This window comes from Tachyglossus aculeatus, chromosome 2 (genome assembly GCF_015852505.1).
Source record: "Tachyglossus aculeatus isolate mTacAcu1 chromosome 2, mTacAcu1.pri, whole genome shotgun sequence".
Lineage (NCBI taxonomy): Eukaryota > Metazoa > Chordata > Mammalia > Monotremata > Tachyglossidae > Tachyglossus > Tachyglossus aculeatus.
This window is the reverse complement of record NC_052067.1, coordinates 94,948,297-94,965,445: the sequence shown is the minus strand read 5'-3', so window position 1 is coordinate 94,965,445 and position 17,149 is coordinate 94,948,297. Positions and strand designations below refer to the sequence as shown.

Sequence of the window (17,149 nt, the reverse complement as noted above, 5' to 3'; positions counted from 1 at the left end):
GCTTGCCCCATGGGGGGCTCATCGTCTTAATCTCCATTTTGCAGATGAGTTAACTGAGGCACGGAGAAGTTAAGTGACTTGCCCAAGGTCACTCAGCTGACAATTGGCAGAGCTAGGATTTGAACCCATGACCTCTGACTCCAAAGCCCATGCTCTTTCCACTGATCCATGCTGCTTCTTGCATTAGACCGGGACAGGTGATAAACCCCACAATCGTAGTAGAGGGGAACATTTTATAAATGATTACCAGGAGTCACCTAGATTTTCCAGGATGTTCTTAGGTCACTCTTGGCCTTAATTTTCCCCATCCTGATTCCCTTTACTTGGCAAGTTGTCTTGCCCAAAGTCACACAGCAGAATTAGAACCCAGATCCTTTGATTCCCAGGCCTGTGCTCTTATCACTAGGCCATGCTGCTTCTTGCAATGGATCGGGACAGGTGGTAAACACCACAGTCATAGTAGAGGGGAGGATTTTATAAGTGGTTACCATGAATCGCCTAGATTTTCCAGGATGTTCTTAGGTCACTCTTGGTCTTACTTTTCCCCATCCTGATTCCCTTTACTTTCTGCTTGATAGAAATCCTTCCCACCTCCAATGGAGGCTGCTAACTCTATTTCCTTTCCTGCCTGGCTCACAGGCCAAGCTTTTCCTTTCCCCTTCTTTCACCCTCCCCAGGACTAGTGATTTTCCAATCATTCAGTTGATCAGTGGTGTTTTAAAGTGCTTACTATGTGCAGAGCACTATACTAAGTGCTTGGGAGAGTACAATACCACAGAGTTAGCCGACTCTAGAATGCTTCACAACCAGGCTTGGGCATGGCTGGAGGAAGAAACAGAAATCCTTCACCATTGGCTCTAAAGCACTAAATTTCCTTACCCCCTCCACCTCACCTCACTGCTCTCCTTCTACAACCCAGCTCACATACTTCATTCCTTTAATACCAACATATTCACTGTACCTCAGTCTCATCTCTCTCGCTGCCAACCTTTTACCCACGTCCCGCCTCTGGCCGGGAATGCCCTCCCTCTTCATATCCCACAGACAATTACTCTTCCCACCTTCAAAGTCTTAGTGAAGGCACGGCTCCTAAAAGAGACCTTCTCTGACTAAACCTCTGCATCACCCTGATTTGATCCCTTTATTGACCCCCACCTCAGCCTCGTAACATTTATGTTCCTATCCATAATCTATTTACATTGATATCTGTCTCCCCCTCTAGACTGTAAACTCATTGTGGGCAGTGAATGAGTCTGTTGATGGTTGTATTAAACTCTCCCAAGTGCTTAATACAGTGCTCTGCACACAGTAATAGCTCAATAGATATGATTACTTGATTAATTGATTAATTGAATAAATGCTCAGCTGCTACTGCCCTAACTGCACAGCAGTCGAGCGATAGGGGTGGACTTTCTAAGTCTTATTTACTGGTATTAATTATGGTATTTATTGAGCGTTTACTAAGTGTCAAGCACTGTACAAAGCACCAAGAGCACGGGCTTGGGAGTCAGAGGTCATGGGTTCTAATCCTGACTCCTCCATTTATCAGCTGTTTGATTTTGTGCCTCAGTTCCCTCATCTGTAAAATGGGAATTAAGACTGTGAGCCCCACGTGGGACAACCTGATCACCTTGTATCTACCCCAGTGCTTTGAACAGTGCTGAGCACATAGTAAGTGCTTAACAAATACCATCATTATTATTATTATCATTATTATTATTACTATTACAAGATGATCAAGTTGGACAGAGTCCCTGTCCCACATGGGGTTCTAGTCAAGATATTGATTTATTGCTCTCCCACCCCCACATTCCCTCTTACTGCATTTTAAGGAGGTTGTGACACATTCTCGCTGACTTAAATCAGAGTACTTCCAGTCTTGTAAAGAGTTATCTAAGGACCAGGGCATAACTGGGCCTTTAAACCTTTCCTCTATCAATACTTGAGTTGGGTGAAATGGAATTTGGTCTAAATAGAAACTGTGGAACAGGTCCTATATGTAATTAATTAACGACTCTTTCATCGATATCCCTATTGGCTGACTTCATAATGATCCTCAAAAGCTTCGGTAGCTCTTCTAACAGAAAATCATTTCCCGATTGGATAACAAACCTATAAGCACTGGCATTTTGAAGAACATTTGTAGCTCTTCCCAGCAGGAACATCTGGGTAACTGTAGTATAAATTATTTTGCAACTCCTTTCTGACTTGAGATGTTAATGATTTTTTTTTTCCAGGCCAAATGCAGCTGTAAGTCAAATCTCACTCCCAAGGTTGGTAATATCACTGGAGTTTCGGGAAGCAATTAATTCTAGGGAATGCTTTAATTAATCTTTTTTTTTCATTAGCATATCCATACCATTCTAGTTCCAACATTATTATTCTTTATTAATTTTGTAATGCTGATGAATATTGAATGAAATCGAAGCATGCCGATATAAATGCCTCTGCTAAATTTTCGCACAGCTTTTCACATTTATTTTAGATTCAGCTCCAGTTTTCTAATACGGAGTGCAGACTAGAGTGATAGTAAACATATCCAGGAGAAATGGAGGGTGTGAGGCAATGAAAAATATTCTTAGATTTACATAATGGATCTACTCAAACGCCCCTACTGTTTCACAGTGCCAAAATGTGTGTGCACAATAAATAAATTACACCGCACCATCAATATGTTGCTTTTCACTGGCCTGGAAGTGGTGTTTGTTTTCCTGTTTAGGTAGACTGACATGTTCGAAAACACAGGTCTCATCATTATGAAATTCACATAGATTGGGAAATTGTGCTCAACTGTAAAACAAAATCCTTTTCCACGCCTTCTCTGAGAGCGAATGGTGGAAGAAAGCAAGGGTCTATTTCTGAGGTGTCTTTGACACTTGACCAAATCTCACCAAAATCTTCCCGGCATCATCGATTTTGGGGCGATCCTGAAGTTCAGAACTCACTGTTCTGATTGTATGAAGAGGGATGCAGTCTGCTCAAAACCCTTCCTTTCACCAGCTACAGGGAGAATAACCCTGAGGGGTGAACTGGAGAGAGGGGTCAGAGTGGCTAAATTAGCTGCCCTGGACAGATCTCCCTCCTTCTCTTTCGGTCATGAACCCGTGCAAGAGAAAGCAGGGGTTTATAATGGAAGCGATAGAACACAAATCAAGTAAAATTGCCCCCCTCCCCCAACACGGCTGCTAAAGCCGTGAACACACTAGAGCTGTTCACTTCTTAAGGTTGTGACACACTATGTCCTCCTTACAGCTTCCCGGGGCCTTGTAATTATTTCTGGTAAGGTTGACTGGGTGATTTTGGTGCGAGGCCGGAACATCAGGACACTGTGATTTCACACCTTCCTCCTTTCCTCCCAGTGACTAAACACGGGTGGAGAGAGAGAGGTAAAAGGTGATGTTTGTTTGCTTGTTTTGTTTTATGACATTTGTTAAGCTCTTACTATGTGTCAATCGCTGTTTTAAGAGCTGAGGAGGATGCAAGTCAATTAGATTGGACATAGTCTCTGTCCCGCATGGACTCGCGTCTGAGTAAGAAAGAGAACAGGAGAACTGAGGTAGAGAGAAGTTAAGTGACTTAGAGAAGCAGCGTGGCTCAGTGGAAAGAGCCCGGGCTTTGGAGTCAGAGGTCAGGGGTTCAAATCCCGGCCCCGCCAATTGTCAGCTGTGTGACTTTGGGCAAGTCATTTAACTTCTCTGGGCCTCAGTTACCTCATGTGTAAAATGGGGATTAAGATTGTGAGCCTCACGTGGGACAACCTGATTGCCTGTGTCCCCCAGCACTTAGAATAGTGCTTTGTACATAGTAAGCACTTAACAAATACCATTATTATTATTATTATTATTATTATTATTATTATTATTATTATTATTATTATATAGCAAGCAACTGGCAGAGTCGGAATTAGAATCCAGGTCCTTTGACTCCTAGGCCTCCCAGCAGGCCATGCTTAAAACAGGACACACAATAGATGTGACGATCATACTAGAGGGGGGCATTTTATAAGTAGAAAGGTGCTAAAAATACTCCAGTCTAGGATGTACAAGCCCATAAAATGAACAGGTTCAACAACAGGTCAGTGCAGGGCTGGTTGACCAGTGTAGCCAGGGCACTTTCCTCTTTTTCTCCTCTAGACTGTACATTCATTATGGGCAGGGAACCTGTCTGCTAATTCTGTTGAATTGTACTCTCCCAAGCGTTTAGTACAGTAAGCGCTCAATAAATATGAGAGATTGATTTATAGATTGACATTGCTTATGCCTACCACATAGTCTGGCTACACGGGGGTGTATGGTCACCCTAATCCTAGTGTAGAGGTGGAGAAAACTATGGCAGTGGTGGACAGGGGAACTGGTTCCTGTGTGTGCATGTATGCGGATGTGTGTTTGTGTATTTCTGTGTGTCTGTGGAGAAGGTATTAAGGGACTTATCCAACTTTCCAGAATGTGGAGAATGGCTTCTAGACTGCCATTTCTTGGCTTCTCTTCCCCCAAACATTTTCCTCTCCCTGGGCCCAGTTCCAGGTCTTTGAAAATATTAATTTAGCAATCACGCAACAGGCTTTATGACTGAGTCGTCATTCACGCATTCAGCCTGGCTCCTCTGGACGCTGAGTCAGCAAGGCAGAGCGGGGGTTGGGACCTTGGTACCCATCTGGGCAGGGCCCTGGGGCTAAACGCTTCTTCCGAGCCTGCCATTCCAACCACCTTCTCCCAAACGGGCTGTGGGGGACAGGGAAGGGGAGAAGGGGATCTCAGCCCCAGCAGTAGCCCCCTGCCACTGTACAAAGGTCAGGGGGTGGAGAGGGGAAGGAAGGGTGGGGGAAGCAGGGCCACATCTGAACTTGGGGCTGAGCTTTTCTGATAATGTCCTAAATTCAGGGAGCTGGGGGTGGGGGAGAAACGGAGGAGGAAGAGGAGGAGGAGGGGGAAGCTAGAGGGAGGAGGCAGGAGGAAGGAGGAGGGGAAGAAGGGAGAAGGAGGAGTGGGAGTAGGAGAAGGATTAAGGGGGGAGGAAGAGGAGGAAGAAAGAGGAGGAGGAGGGGAAGCTAGAGGGGGGAGGAGGAGGAGGAGGGGGAGGAGAAGAAGGAAGGGGAGGAAGAGGAGGATAAAGAGGAGGAAGAAAGAGGAGAAGGAGGAGGGGAAGGTAGAGAGGAGGAGAAGGGAGGAGAAAGAGGAAGGGGAGGAGGATAGAGGAGGAAGAAAGGGGAAGAAGAAGGGGGAAGTTAGAGGGAGGAGGAGGGGGGAGGAGGAGGAAAGGGGGAAAGGATGAGGAGGAGCAGTAGGAGGAGATGGAAGAAGGGGAGGGAGAGGGGATAAAGGGGAGGAAGAAAGGGGAGGAGGAAGAGGAGGGAAGCTAGAGCAAGGAGGAGGAGGGAGAAGAGAAGCAGGAGGAAAGGGGGAGGAGAAGGAGAGGAAAGAGAAAGGGGGGAAGAGGAGGATAAAGAGAAGAAAGAAAGGGGAGAAGGAAGGGGGAAGCTAGAGGGAGGAGGAAGGAGGAGAGGAGGAGGAGGGGGAGGAGAAAGGGGGAAGAAGAGGAGGATAAAGAGGAGAAAGAAAGGAGAGGAGGAAGGGGGAAGCTAGAGGGAAGAGAGAAGGAGGAGGGGAAGGAGAAAGGGGGAAGAAGAGGAGGATAAAAGGAGAAAGAAGGGGGGAAGCTAGAGGGAAGAGGAAGGAGAAGAGAAGGAGGAGGAGGAGAGGGAGGAGAAAGGGGAAAGAAGAGGAGGATAAAGAGGATAAAGAAAGGGGAGGAGGAAGGGGAAGCTAGAGGGAGGAGAGAAAGAGCAGGAGGAGGAGGGGGACAGGGAGGAGGAGCAGGAGGAGCAGGAGGAGGAGGAGGGAGCCTGAGGAAGCTGCAGAGGTCCATGGAGCAGGCGGGTGCTGGGCGGTCCTGGGTTCGGGTCCGGCCGGGGCGGAGCTGATCTGCCGTCCAGCGGCCGCCGGAGCCGGAGGGCGAGGGCGAGGAGCCCGACCGGCCCGCCCGCCCGGCCGCCCTCCTCCCCGGCAGGTTGGCTGGCTGCAGCCCCGGAGCCCCCGGCCCCAGGAGCCCGGCCTCCCCCCCGCGCCTGCTGCAGTCACCGCCCCCGCCCCGGCCCCGGGCCCGGGCCCGGGTACCACCGCCGCCGCCGCCGCCGGGCGGGATGGGGAGGAGCGCGGGGCTGGGGCTGCTGGGGCTGCTGGGGCTGCTGCCGTCCCGCCCGTCCCCACCGCCGGGCCCGAGGATGCCGCAGGATGCCTGGGACAGCCGCAGCCCCTAGCCCCCCGGGACCCCCTCTGCCACTCCCTCTCCCTCCTGCCCATCCCCTCTCCTTGGATTCCCTCCCTTGGCCCCTAATCCCCGCCCTGAAAAGGGACAGAGGGGGAGCCCGGTCCCGCCCCGGGCCATGGGCCCCCCGCCCCCGGGGAGCCCGGCCAGGACCGACTGAGACCACCCCCCTCTCAGAGGCAAGGATAGAGGACACCCCCTATCCCCCCTCCAGCACACCCACTTTTCCCCAGCCTCCCCCCCAGGGAGGGAAGCCCCCTCCCCACACTCCAGCCCCCCAATCAGCTGAGTGCCAGGGGCTTGGCTGGTTGGCCAAAGCTCTCTGAGCCAGCCCAGGAGGGACTCACAGCCTTTCCTCTGCCCCTTCTCCATCTCCTCTCATCCCCCCTCCCCTCGGGATCAGAGACCCCCTGGCTGAGAAAGCGGGATCCCCCTCTGCTCCCCGTTTTTCCGCAGCCGGGGGAGAGATGCGCGGGGCTTGGTGCGTGGCGTTTTAGCGGAGACAAGCGGAGGAGGTGGGCAAGGCGAGAAGGGGTGGACATAGAGGAAGGGGCCCCGGGTCAGGGGGTTGGGGGGCTCTGGATTAAAGAGAGGGGGGAGACGAGGTGGGAATCGGTCAATTCCAGAGGCTGGAGGACCGGGGAGGGGTCGGCATCATGACTCACCTGCAAACAGGACTGTCCCCCGAGACGCTGGAGAAGGCCAGGATCGAGCTGAACGAGAATCCGGACACCCTGCACCAGGACATCCAGGAGGTGAGGGACATGGTCATCACCCGGCCGGACATCGGCTTCCTCCGGACGGACGATGCCTTCATCCTCCGCTTCCTGCGGGCCAGGAAGTTTCAGCACTTTGAGGCGTTCCGCCTGCTGGCTCAATACTTCGAGTACCGCCAGCAGAACCTGGACATGTTCAAAAGCTTCAAGGCCACCGACCCCGGCATCAAGCAGGCGCTGAAGGATGGGTTCCCCGGGGGACTGGCCAACCTGGACCACTACGGCCGGAAGATCCTCGTCCTGTTCGCTTCCAACTGGGATCAGAGCAGGTAAAGCTCGAACCCAGCTCCCTCTGCAGGCCCGACTCCCTTGCCGGTGGGAGGTGGTGGCGGGGAAGACGGTGGTGGTCTTCTAGACTGGGAGCCTGCTGTTGGGTAGGGACTGTCTCTATGTGTTGCCGATTTGGACTTCCCAAGCGCTTAGTACAGTGCTCTGCACACAGTAAGCGCTCAGTAAGCGCTCAATATGTACACAGTAAGCGCTCAATAAATACGATCGATTGATTGATTGGTAGTGGTGATGGCAGAACATCGGCAACCGAGAAGCAGCGTGGCTCTGTGGAAAGAGGAGCCCGGGCTTTGGAGTCAGAGGTCCAGCGCTGCCAATCGTCAGCTGTGTGACTTTGGGCGAGTCACTTCACTTCCCTGGGCCTCAGTTCCCTCATCTGGAAAGTGGGGATTGAGACTGTGAGCCCCCCGTGGGACAACCTGATCACCTTGTAACCTCCCCAGGGCTTAGAACGGTGCCTTGCACATACTAGGCCCTTAAAAAATACCATTATAATTAGGAATGGGATGGGAATCGGTGGGAGAGAAGAGCTTAGTACAGTGCTCTGCACACAGTAAGCGCTCAATAAATATGATCGATTGATTGATTGGTAGTGGTGATGGCAGAACATCGGCAACCGAGAAGCAGCGTGGCTCTGTGGAAAGAGGAGCCCGGGCTTTGGAGTCAGAGGTCCAGCGCTGCCAATCGTCAGCTGTGTGACTTTGGGGGAGTCACTTCACTTCCCTGGGCCTCAGTTCCCTCATCTGTAAAGTGGGGATTGAGACTGTGAGCCCCCCGTGGGACAACCTGATCACCTTGTAACCTCCCCAGGGCTTAGAACAGTGCCTTGCACATACTAGGCCCTTAAAAAATACCATTATAATTAGGAATGGGATGGGAATCGGTGGGAGAGAAGAGCTTAGTACAGTGCTCTGCACACAGTAAGCGCTCAATAAATACGATTGAAAGAATGAAATAGCACAGCCCACCTTACGGCCTCCACACAAAAGCTGAAAATTCAGGTCATCGGACATTTGTTGACAAATTGTACTCTCCAAGCACTTAGTACAGTGCTCTGCACGCTTTAAGTGCTCAATAAATACAATTGAATGAATGAATGAATGAATGAATGGTGATGGTGGTGGTAATTTTTCCCCCTTTTTCTCCCTTTTCCCCCCTTTCCCCAGACTGAGCCCCCTTTTTCCTCTCCTCTGCCGCATTTCCCCGGCCCTACCTCCTTCTCCTCCCCGTAGCACCTGTATACGTGTTCATATAGATTTATTACTTTATTTGTTTTACTTGTACATATTTACTATTCTATTTATTTTGTTAATGACGGACATTTAGCTTTAATTATATTTCTTCTGATGACTTTGTTCATTCATTCAATCGTATTTATTGAGCGCTTACTGTGTGCAGAGCACTGTACTAAGCACTTGGGAAGTACAAGTGGACGACTTGACACCTGTCCACATGTTTTGTTTTGTCGTCCATCTCCCCCTTCTAGAGTGTGAGCCCGTTGTTGGGTAGGGACCGTCTCTCTACATTGCCGACTTGTACTTCCCAAGCGCTTAGTACAGTGCTCTGCACACAGTAAGTGCTCAATTAATACAATTGAATGAATGAATGAACGAATGGTAATGGTGATGGTCCAGATGGTGGCCGCATTGGCAGTAGCGGCGAGGATTGTGGTCTTGCCGATGCAAATGGTGATGATGAAGGCGGTATCGGTGGCAACGGTGGAATCGATGATGGCGTTGGTGGTGGTGATGTTTGTAGTGATGATGATGATGATGATGGCATTTATTAAGCTCTTACTATGTGCAAAGCACTGTTCTAAGCACTGGGGAGGTTACAAGGTGATCAAGCTGTCCCACGAGGGGCTCACAGTCTTCATCCCCATTTTACAGATGAGGGAACTGAGGCCCAGAGAAGTGAAGTGACTTGCCCAGGGTCACCCAGCTGACAGTTGGCAGAGCGGGGATTTGAACCCATGACCTCTGACTCCACAGCCTGTGCTCTTTCCACTGAGCCACGCTGCTTCTCTGATAATGATGGCATTTATTAAGCACTTACTATGTGCAAAGCACTGTTCTAAGCACTGGGGAGGTTACAAGGTGATCAGTTTGTCCCACGGGGGGCTCACAGTCTTCATCCCCATTTTACAGATGAGGGAACTGAGGCATAGAGAAGTGAAGTGACTTGCCCAGGGTCACACAGCTGACAGTTGGCAGAGCTGGGATTTGAACCCATGACCTCTGACTCCAAAGCCCATGCTCTTTCCACTGAGCCACGCTGCTGCTCAAGTAGTGGCGGGATGGTGATGATGGTAGTGGTGGTGCTGGGGATGGCGATGGAGATGGCAGTGGTTTTGGTAATGGCGGTGATAATGGCAGAGGTGGTGGGGATGGAGACGATGATGGTGGTAGTGGTGATGAAAAAGAGTGGGGAGGGAGGAATTCCTGGCCTACCGCCACTCAGAACCCTGCAGAAACAGAGGGGTTTTTATTCGAAGGCAGGTGTTAGGAGAGAACATGGAGGAATGGTTCCAGTCTTCTTCAACCAGGACAGGGCCAGTGCGTAAACCTAAGAACACAGAGGTCAGAGGATGCACAGATCCAGTGTCACATCCAGCTTTCCTCTAGGAGCGAAATATTCCCGCCTGTGCTGCCCATAAAGGATGCCCGCTGTGCTCATTTTGACACCTGTCACCGATGCCCAGAATGTGCTTCCCATCCCCTCGTTGGCTAGTTTCCTGCTGTGGGAAGGAAGGCGGAACGCTTCCTGGTATTATGAGCATGTGTTAGTCCTTCTGGCAAACTGTGGCTATTTAACTGAGGGGGAGGCATGCTGCAGAACCATGGGGGTTATTATGTTAGTTCAGAAGGGCGCTCGGCAGCTCTCTCTCTCTCCCTCTAACATGCCTTGTCAGGCAAGAAGATTTGGGAAGTTAGAATATGTCTTTGGATGTCGGAGTTCCCGTAGATATTCACAGTGGAGGGTGATTTATGGAATAAAAGACTGTCATTGAGACTTGAAAATGGTAGGAGGGAGCCACTTTAATTTCCCCAACAGAACACAGTGCAATTATTAATTCTGGGAAAAGTGCCATTCTGACCCAAGTGATGGCCTCATAACCATCTTAGGGATGTTGTGTTTCGTTGTTATCTGGACGTCTTTTTGCTTTATTAAAATGTGAATATACCGGTAAGGTCATGTTTATTCTTCTGGATCTTGTTTGATCTTAAATCCTCCATTGTCTAAACTTCATTCTTCTCACCCAGATTGTGGAAACCTCCATCGTACAACAAAATGTAGACAAACCGCAGTGTGTATGCAGGTGTGTGTGTGTTTGTGTGTGTGGTGAGTAGGAAGAGGTTAGTTTTGCTTCAAGGACTTTCTACCAAGATGTCCTTCGATGTGGGATTAAATACAGAGCACTGGCCTAATCTGTAATAATGATAATAATGATAATGTCATTTATTAAGTGCTTACTATGCGTAAAGCACTGTTCTGTAGTTAACATTCTCCACATTATTTGAAGAAGTCAAAATGCCCATGGTTATTAAGCCATTTTCCTGGTTGTTATTCCTCTTTTTAAAGTAAATATGACTGAAAAGGCACCAAGTGGTTACCCCTCCACCTTCACAGGAAACTCCTTATCCTTGACTTTAAAGCTCTGAATTGCCATGCCCACTTCCATCTTTACCTCTCTGAATTCCTACCTAACTCAGCCCACTCTGCTCCTCTAATCGCACCTCGATCTCATCTGTGTCACCACCGACCTCTCGCCCACATCCCGCATCTGGCCTGGAACGCCCTCCCCCTTTATCTCCTGCCTTCAAAATCACATAATAATAATAATGATGGCATTTATGAAGCGCTTACTACGTGCAAAGCACTGTTCTATGCGCTGGGGAGGTTACAAGGTGATCAGGTTGTCCCACGGGGGTGCTCACAGTCTTAATCCCCATTTTACAGATGAGGGAACTGAGGCCCAGAGAAGTGAAGTGACTTGGCCAAAGTCACACAGCTGACAGTTGGTGGAGCCGGGATTTGAACCCCTGACCTCTGACTCCGAAGCCCGGGCTCTTTCCACTGAGCCACGCTGCTTCTCATCTCCTCCAACATGCGTGCCCCGACTAAGCCCTCAGTTCCTATTCTACTCCTTCCTGTGTCGCATTGCAATTGGATTTCCACTCTTTATTTAGCCCCCATCTCAGTCCCACAGCACTTATGTGTATATCTGTAATTTATTAATTTATATTAATGTCTGTCTCCCCCTCTAGACTGTGAGCATCATCTTGTGGGCAAGGAATGGGTCTACCAACTCTGTTATATTGTACTCTCCCAAGAGCTTAGTATTTTGCTTCGCATTCGTGCAGTAAGCACTTGATTAATCCGATTGATTGATCAATCATCAATCATATTCATTGAGCACTTACTATAAGCAGAGCATTGTACTAAGTGCTTGGGAGAGTACAATACAGCAGAATTAGCAGACAGGTTCCCTGCCCATAATGAACTTACAGTCTAGAGGGGGAGACAGAAATTAGTATAAATAAATGAGTCATTGGTAACATTTAATTTAAAGATATGTAGATAAGTGCTGTGGGTTTAGGGGCAGGGCGAATATCACATGTCCAGAGGCCACAGATTGAAATGCTTAGACTGATGTGAGAATGGGTAAACTATGAATTATAGGACAAGATAAAAGACACCACATTTAAATTATGAGGAAATCAAACATGCCATGGTCTAAGGAGCAATGGAGCGATGGGATTTATGAAGCATTAGAAAGCTGTGAGATGGGGAAATTTAAAATAACAGGATCAGCTGGATAGATTTTTAGTAAAACAAATTGAAGTCAGAGATAGGTGTTCACCTGTTAATTAAATCTGTAACCGAGTTAACATTCACCTACTTGTATGACTGTAGCTTATGATTTGGCTAGAGGAAAGAAAATTCCTCAACTCTTCAAAAAAGCCTGTTCTTTTCCTATTATTTAACAAAATAACAAGCCTGGACACTGAGTCAAAACATTTGGAGGCTTTTAATTGTTATTATTATTATTAAATTTGTTTAACACATACTATATATCCAGGAATGTTCTAAGCACCGGGGTAGAGACAAGATATTCAAGTTGGACACAATCTGTGTTCCATATGGGGTTCACAGCCTCAATCTCCATTTTACAGACGAGGTAACTGAGGCACAGAGAAGTTAAGTGACCTGTCCAAGGTCACATAGCAAACAGTAGCAAACAGTCATCAGGTCCTTTGATTCCCAGACCTGAACCCTTTCCACTAGGCAACACTGCTTCGACACTGTAGACCATCCCCTTCTCCTCAACGAGCTATCCAACCTTGGCTTCACAGACTCCATCCTCTCCTGGTTCTCCTCTTATCTCTCCAGCAGTTCATTCTCAGTCTCCTTTGTGGGCTCCTCCTCCTGCTCCCCTCCCCTCACTGTAGGGGCTCCTCAAGGGTCAGTTCTTGGTCCTCTTCTATTCTCTATCTACACTCACTCCCTTGGTGAACTCATTCGCTCCCACGGCTTCAACTATCATCTCTATGCTGATGACACCCAAATCTACATCTCTGCCCCTGCTATCTCTCCCTCCCTCCAGGCTTGTATCTCCTCCTGCCTTCAGGACATCTCCATCTGGATGTCTGCCCACCACCTAAAACTCCATATGTCCAAGACTGAACTCCTTATCTTCCCTCCCAATCCCTGCCCTCTCCCCGACTTTCCCGTCGCTGTAGATGGCACTACCAATCTTCCCGTCTTACAAGTCCGCAACCTTGGTGTCATCCTCGACTCCGCTCTCTCATTCACCCCACACATCCAATCTGTCACCAAAATCTGCCAGTCACACCTCCACAACATCGCCAAGATCTGCCCTTTCCTCTCCATCTACACTGCTACCTTGCTGGTTCAATCTCTCATCCTAGCCCTACTGGGTCACTGCATCAGCCTCCTCTCTGATCTCCCATCCTCCTGCCTCTCCCCGCTTCAGTCTATACTTCACACTGCTGCCCAGATTATCTTTGTGCAGAAACACTCTGGGCATGTAACTCCTCTCCTCAAAAATCTCCAGTGGCTGCCTGTCAACCTACGAATCAAGCAAAAACTCCTCATTCTCGGCTTCGAGGCTGTCCATCACCTCACCCCCTCTTACCCCACCTCCCTTCTTTCCTTCTACAGCCCAGCCCACACCCTCCGCTCCTCTGCCACTAACCTCCTAACTGTGCCTCATTCTCACCTGTCCCGCTTTAGATCCCCGGCCCACGTCCTCCCCCTGGCCTGGAATATCCTCCTTCTGCACATCCGCCAAGCTAGCTCTCTTCCTCCCTTCAAAGCCCTACTGAGAGCTCACCTCCTCCAGTAGGCCTTCCCAGACTGAGCCCCCTTTTTCCTCTCCTCCTCCCCATCCCCCCCCACCCTACCTCCTTCCCCTCCCCAAATCACTTGTTATATATATATTTGTACAGATTTATTACTCTATTTATTTTACTTGTGCATATTTACTATCCTATTTATTTTGTTAATGATGTGCATATAACTTTAATTCTATTTGTTCTGATGATTTTGACACCTATCTACATGTTTTGTTTTGTTGTCTGTCTCCCCATTCTAGACTGTGAGACCGTTGTTGGGTAGGGACCGTCTCTATATGTTGCTGACTTGTACTTCCCAAATGCTTAGTACAGTGCTCTGCACACAGTATGCACTCAATAAATATGATTGAATGAATGAATGAATGACCCAAAATACGTTTTCTTAAACAAATGGAAATTATTAGGAAATATCGTTCACTCTCAGAACAAAGATCAGAGATAAGAGAATGAACACTAGAAAACGTACAGAAAAAAATTAGATCAATCAGTGACATTTATTGAGCACTTACTTTGTGGAAAGCACTGTACTAAACCGCAGTCACAGAGTTGGAGGACACATTCCCTGCCCAGCAGGCTCTTGTAATCCATTTTTAAGGCGTGAACGTCCTAAGGACATGGACCATATCTAATTCCCATGTGTGAACTCATTCATTCATTCATTCAGTCAGTCAGTCGTATTTATTGATTGTTTAATGTGTGCAGAGCATTGTACTAAGCGCTTGGGAAGTACAAGCTGGCAACATATAGAGACAGTCCCTACCCAACAGCGGGCTCACAGTCTAGAAGGGGGAGACAGATGACAAAACAAAACATATTAACAAAATAAAACATATAAAATAGTAAATATGTACAAGTAAAATGAATAGGGTAATAAATCTGTACAAACATATATACAGATGCTGTGGGGAGGGGAAGGAGGTAGGGCGGGGGGGATAGGGAGGGGGAGAAGAATGGGGGGCTCAGTCTGGGAAGGCCTCCTGGAGGAGGTGAGCTCTCAGTAGGGCTTTGAAGGGAGGAAGAAAGCTAGCTTGGCGGATGTGCGGAGGAAGGGCATTCCAGGCCAGGGGGAGGACATGCGCTGGGAGTCGATGGCGGGACAGGCGAGAATCATTTCCCAGTGCTAAACACAGTGCTCTGCACACATTAAGTGCTAAATAAATATCGTTATCGCTACTACTGCTATTACTACCGCCTGCTACTATTACTACTACTACTGTTAGGAGGTTAATCTTGGATTGATTTTGAAGTTCTGAAAAAATATGGTTAATTGTCATTTCTTGTACAGCTGATATTTTATTCTGTCTTCTTGACTGGGAGCCCCATGAGGGTGGAACCTTTGTCTGATATGCTTAGATTGCATCTACCCCAGCACTTAGTAAAATAAATCCTTCTGTGGTATTTATTTTTCATTTACTATATGCATAGAACTATACTAAGTGCTCAGGTGAAGCTTTCCATATAGTTAGCACTTAACAAATATTTCTATTATTATTATCATCATTATTATCAAATCTTCGAGTGGTAATAATATAGATGATCTAGACATTACATTTCTAATAAAATAATATGTTATAAAAGTAATATTTTCAAAAAATGTTTTGGTAGTATTCATTCTTTCATTCATTTGATCATATTTATTGAGCACTTACTGTGTGCAGAGCACTATACTAAGCGCTTGGGAAGTACAAGTTGGCAACATATAGAGACGGTCCCTACCCAACAACAGGCTCACAGTCTAGAAGGGGGAGACAGACAACAAAACAAAACACGTAGACAGGTTTAAAAATCGTCAGAACAAATAGAATTAAAGCCATATACACATCATCAACAAAATAAGTAGCATAGTAAATATGTGCAAGTGAAATAGAGTAATAGAGTAATAAATCTGTACATATATATATATATATATATATATATATATATATACACAGGTGCTGTTGGGAGGGGAAGGAGGTAGGGTGGGGGGGATGGGGAGAAGGAGAGGATAAAGGGGGTTCAGTCTGGGAAGGCCTCCTGGAGGAGGTGAGCTCTCAGTAGGGTTTTGAAGGGAGGAAGAGAGCTAGCTTGGCGGATGTGGGGAGGGAGGGCATTGCAGGCCAGGAGAAGGACGTGGGCCGGGGGTCGACAGTGGGACAGGCGAGATAAATTACTTAACTTCTCTGGGCTTCAGTTACCTCATCTGTAAAATGGGGATTAAGACTGTGAGCCCCACGTGGGGCAACCTGATTACCTTGTAATAATAATAATGATGGCATTTGTTAAGCACTTACTATGTGCCAGACACTGTCCTAAGCGCTTGGTATCTGCCCCAGCACTTAGGACAGTGCCTGGCATATAAATAAGTGCTTCACAAATACCATAAAAGAAAGTCACTAATGGTGACAACCTAATGTAAAAGCACTATTCAAAATTTGGAAAAAAATTAGTTTCGTGATATGTTCATTTGTAATAACAGACAGTTATGACAGTTACACGTGTAAGAATAACCACCGGTGGGGTGAGAGATGAATAGGAAATGATTTGATAGGAATTGTCACTGTATCACGGGCTACAATGTGATCCATGAGCGATTGAAAAAGAGAGTGTGGCAGGATTTCTCGCCATAAGAAATCTCCAGCTGTAGGATGCAGGTCAGCTTCAAGTTATTGTAAGTCACACGCATTGTGACAAATCAGAAGTGATATAATCATAGCCATCGGAATGGACATTAGGTGGTTTTCTCCTGAGCAAAGTGAATTATTTGCAGAGCCCGCTCAAGAAAATCAATAATCGGAACCTGGAAGGCATGCTTAGAGAAAATGATTTCTGCTGCCGATGGATTTCTTTCTGAAGCGATCAGGTGCTTGCACTGTGGTGTGTTTTCTGAGCCGCTCGCTGACCAGGTCAAGGTTGTTTTAGTCTATTTCCAGTGATGCCATGTTATCTTTGTGGAGTTCTGACAGCAAAATGGAAGACTCTTGTTGGATTTCACCAAAGGTCACTATCAGTCATCAGTCATTTCTATTTATTAAGTATGATGTACTCTGTGCAGAGCATTGTAGTCAAGGCTTGGGAGAGTACAATAATAATAATAATAATAATTATAACGATGGCATTTATTAAATGCTTACTATGTGCGAAGCACTGTTCTAAGCACTGGGGGGATACAAGGTGATCAGAGAAGCAGCATGGCTTAGTGGAAAGAGCACGGGCTTGGGAGTCAGAGGTCATGGATTCAAATCCCGGGTCCGCCAATTGTCAGCTGTGTGACTTTGGGCAAGTCACTTAATTCTCTGTGCCTCAGTTACCTCATCTGTAAAATGGGGATTAAGACTGTGAGCCCCCCATGGGACAACCTGATCACCTTGTAATCTCTCCAGTGCTCAGAACAGTGCTTTGCACATAGTAAGCACTCAATAAATGCCATTATTATTATTATTATTATCAGGTTGTCCCATGTGG

The 17,149-nt window shown here is 47.5% G+C and overlaps 1 protein-coding gene across 1 annotated transcript in view; it reads left to right on the top strand.

Annotated features, from left to right (window-relative positions):
- The first annotated feature begins 6,887 nt into the window (after positions 1-6,887).
- The window catches only part of CLVS2 (clavesin 2), a 76,175-nt gene continuing 65,913 nt past the window's right edge, over positions 6,888-17,149 (top strand). The window contains exon 1 of the mRNA XM_038742652.1: positions 6,888-7,309. Coding sequence (XP_038598580.1) covers positions 6,921-7,309 — 389 coding nt within the window. The 5' untranslated portion in view covers positions 6,888-6,920. The remainder of the gene's footprint in view (positions 7,310-17,149) is intronic.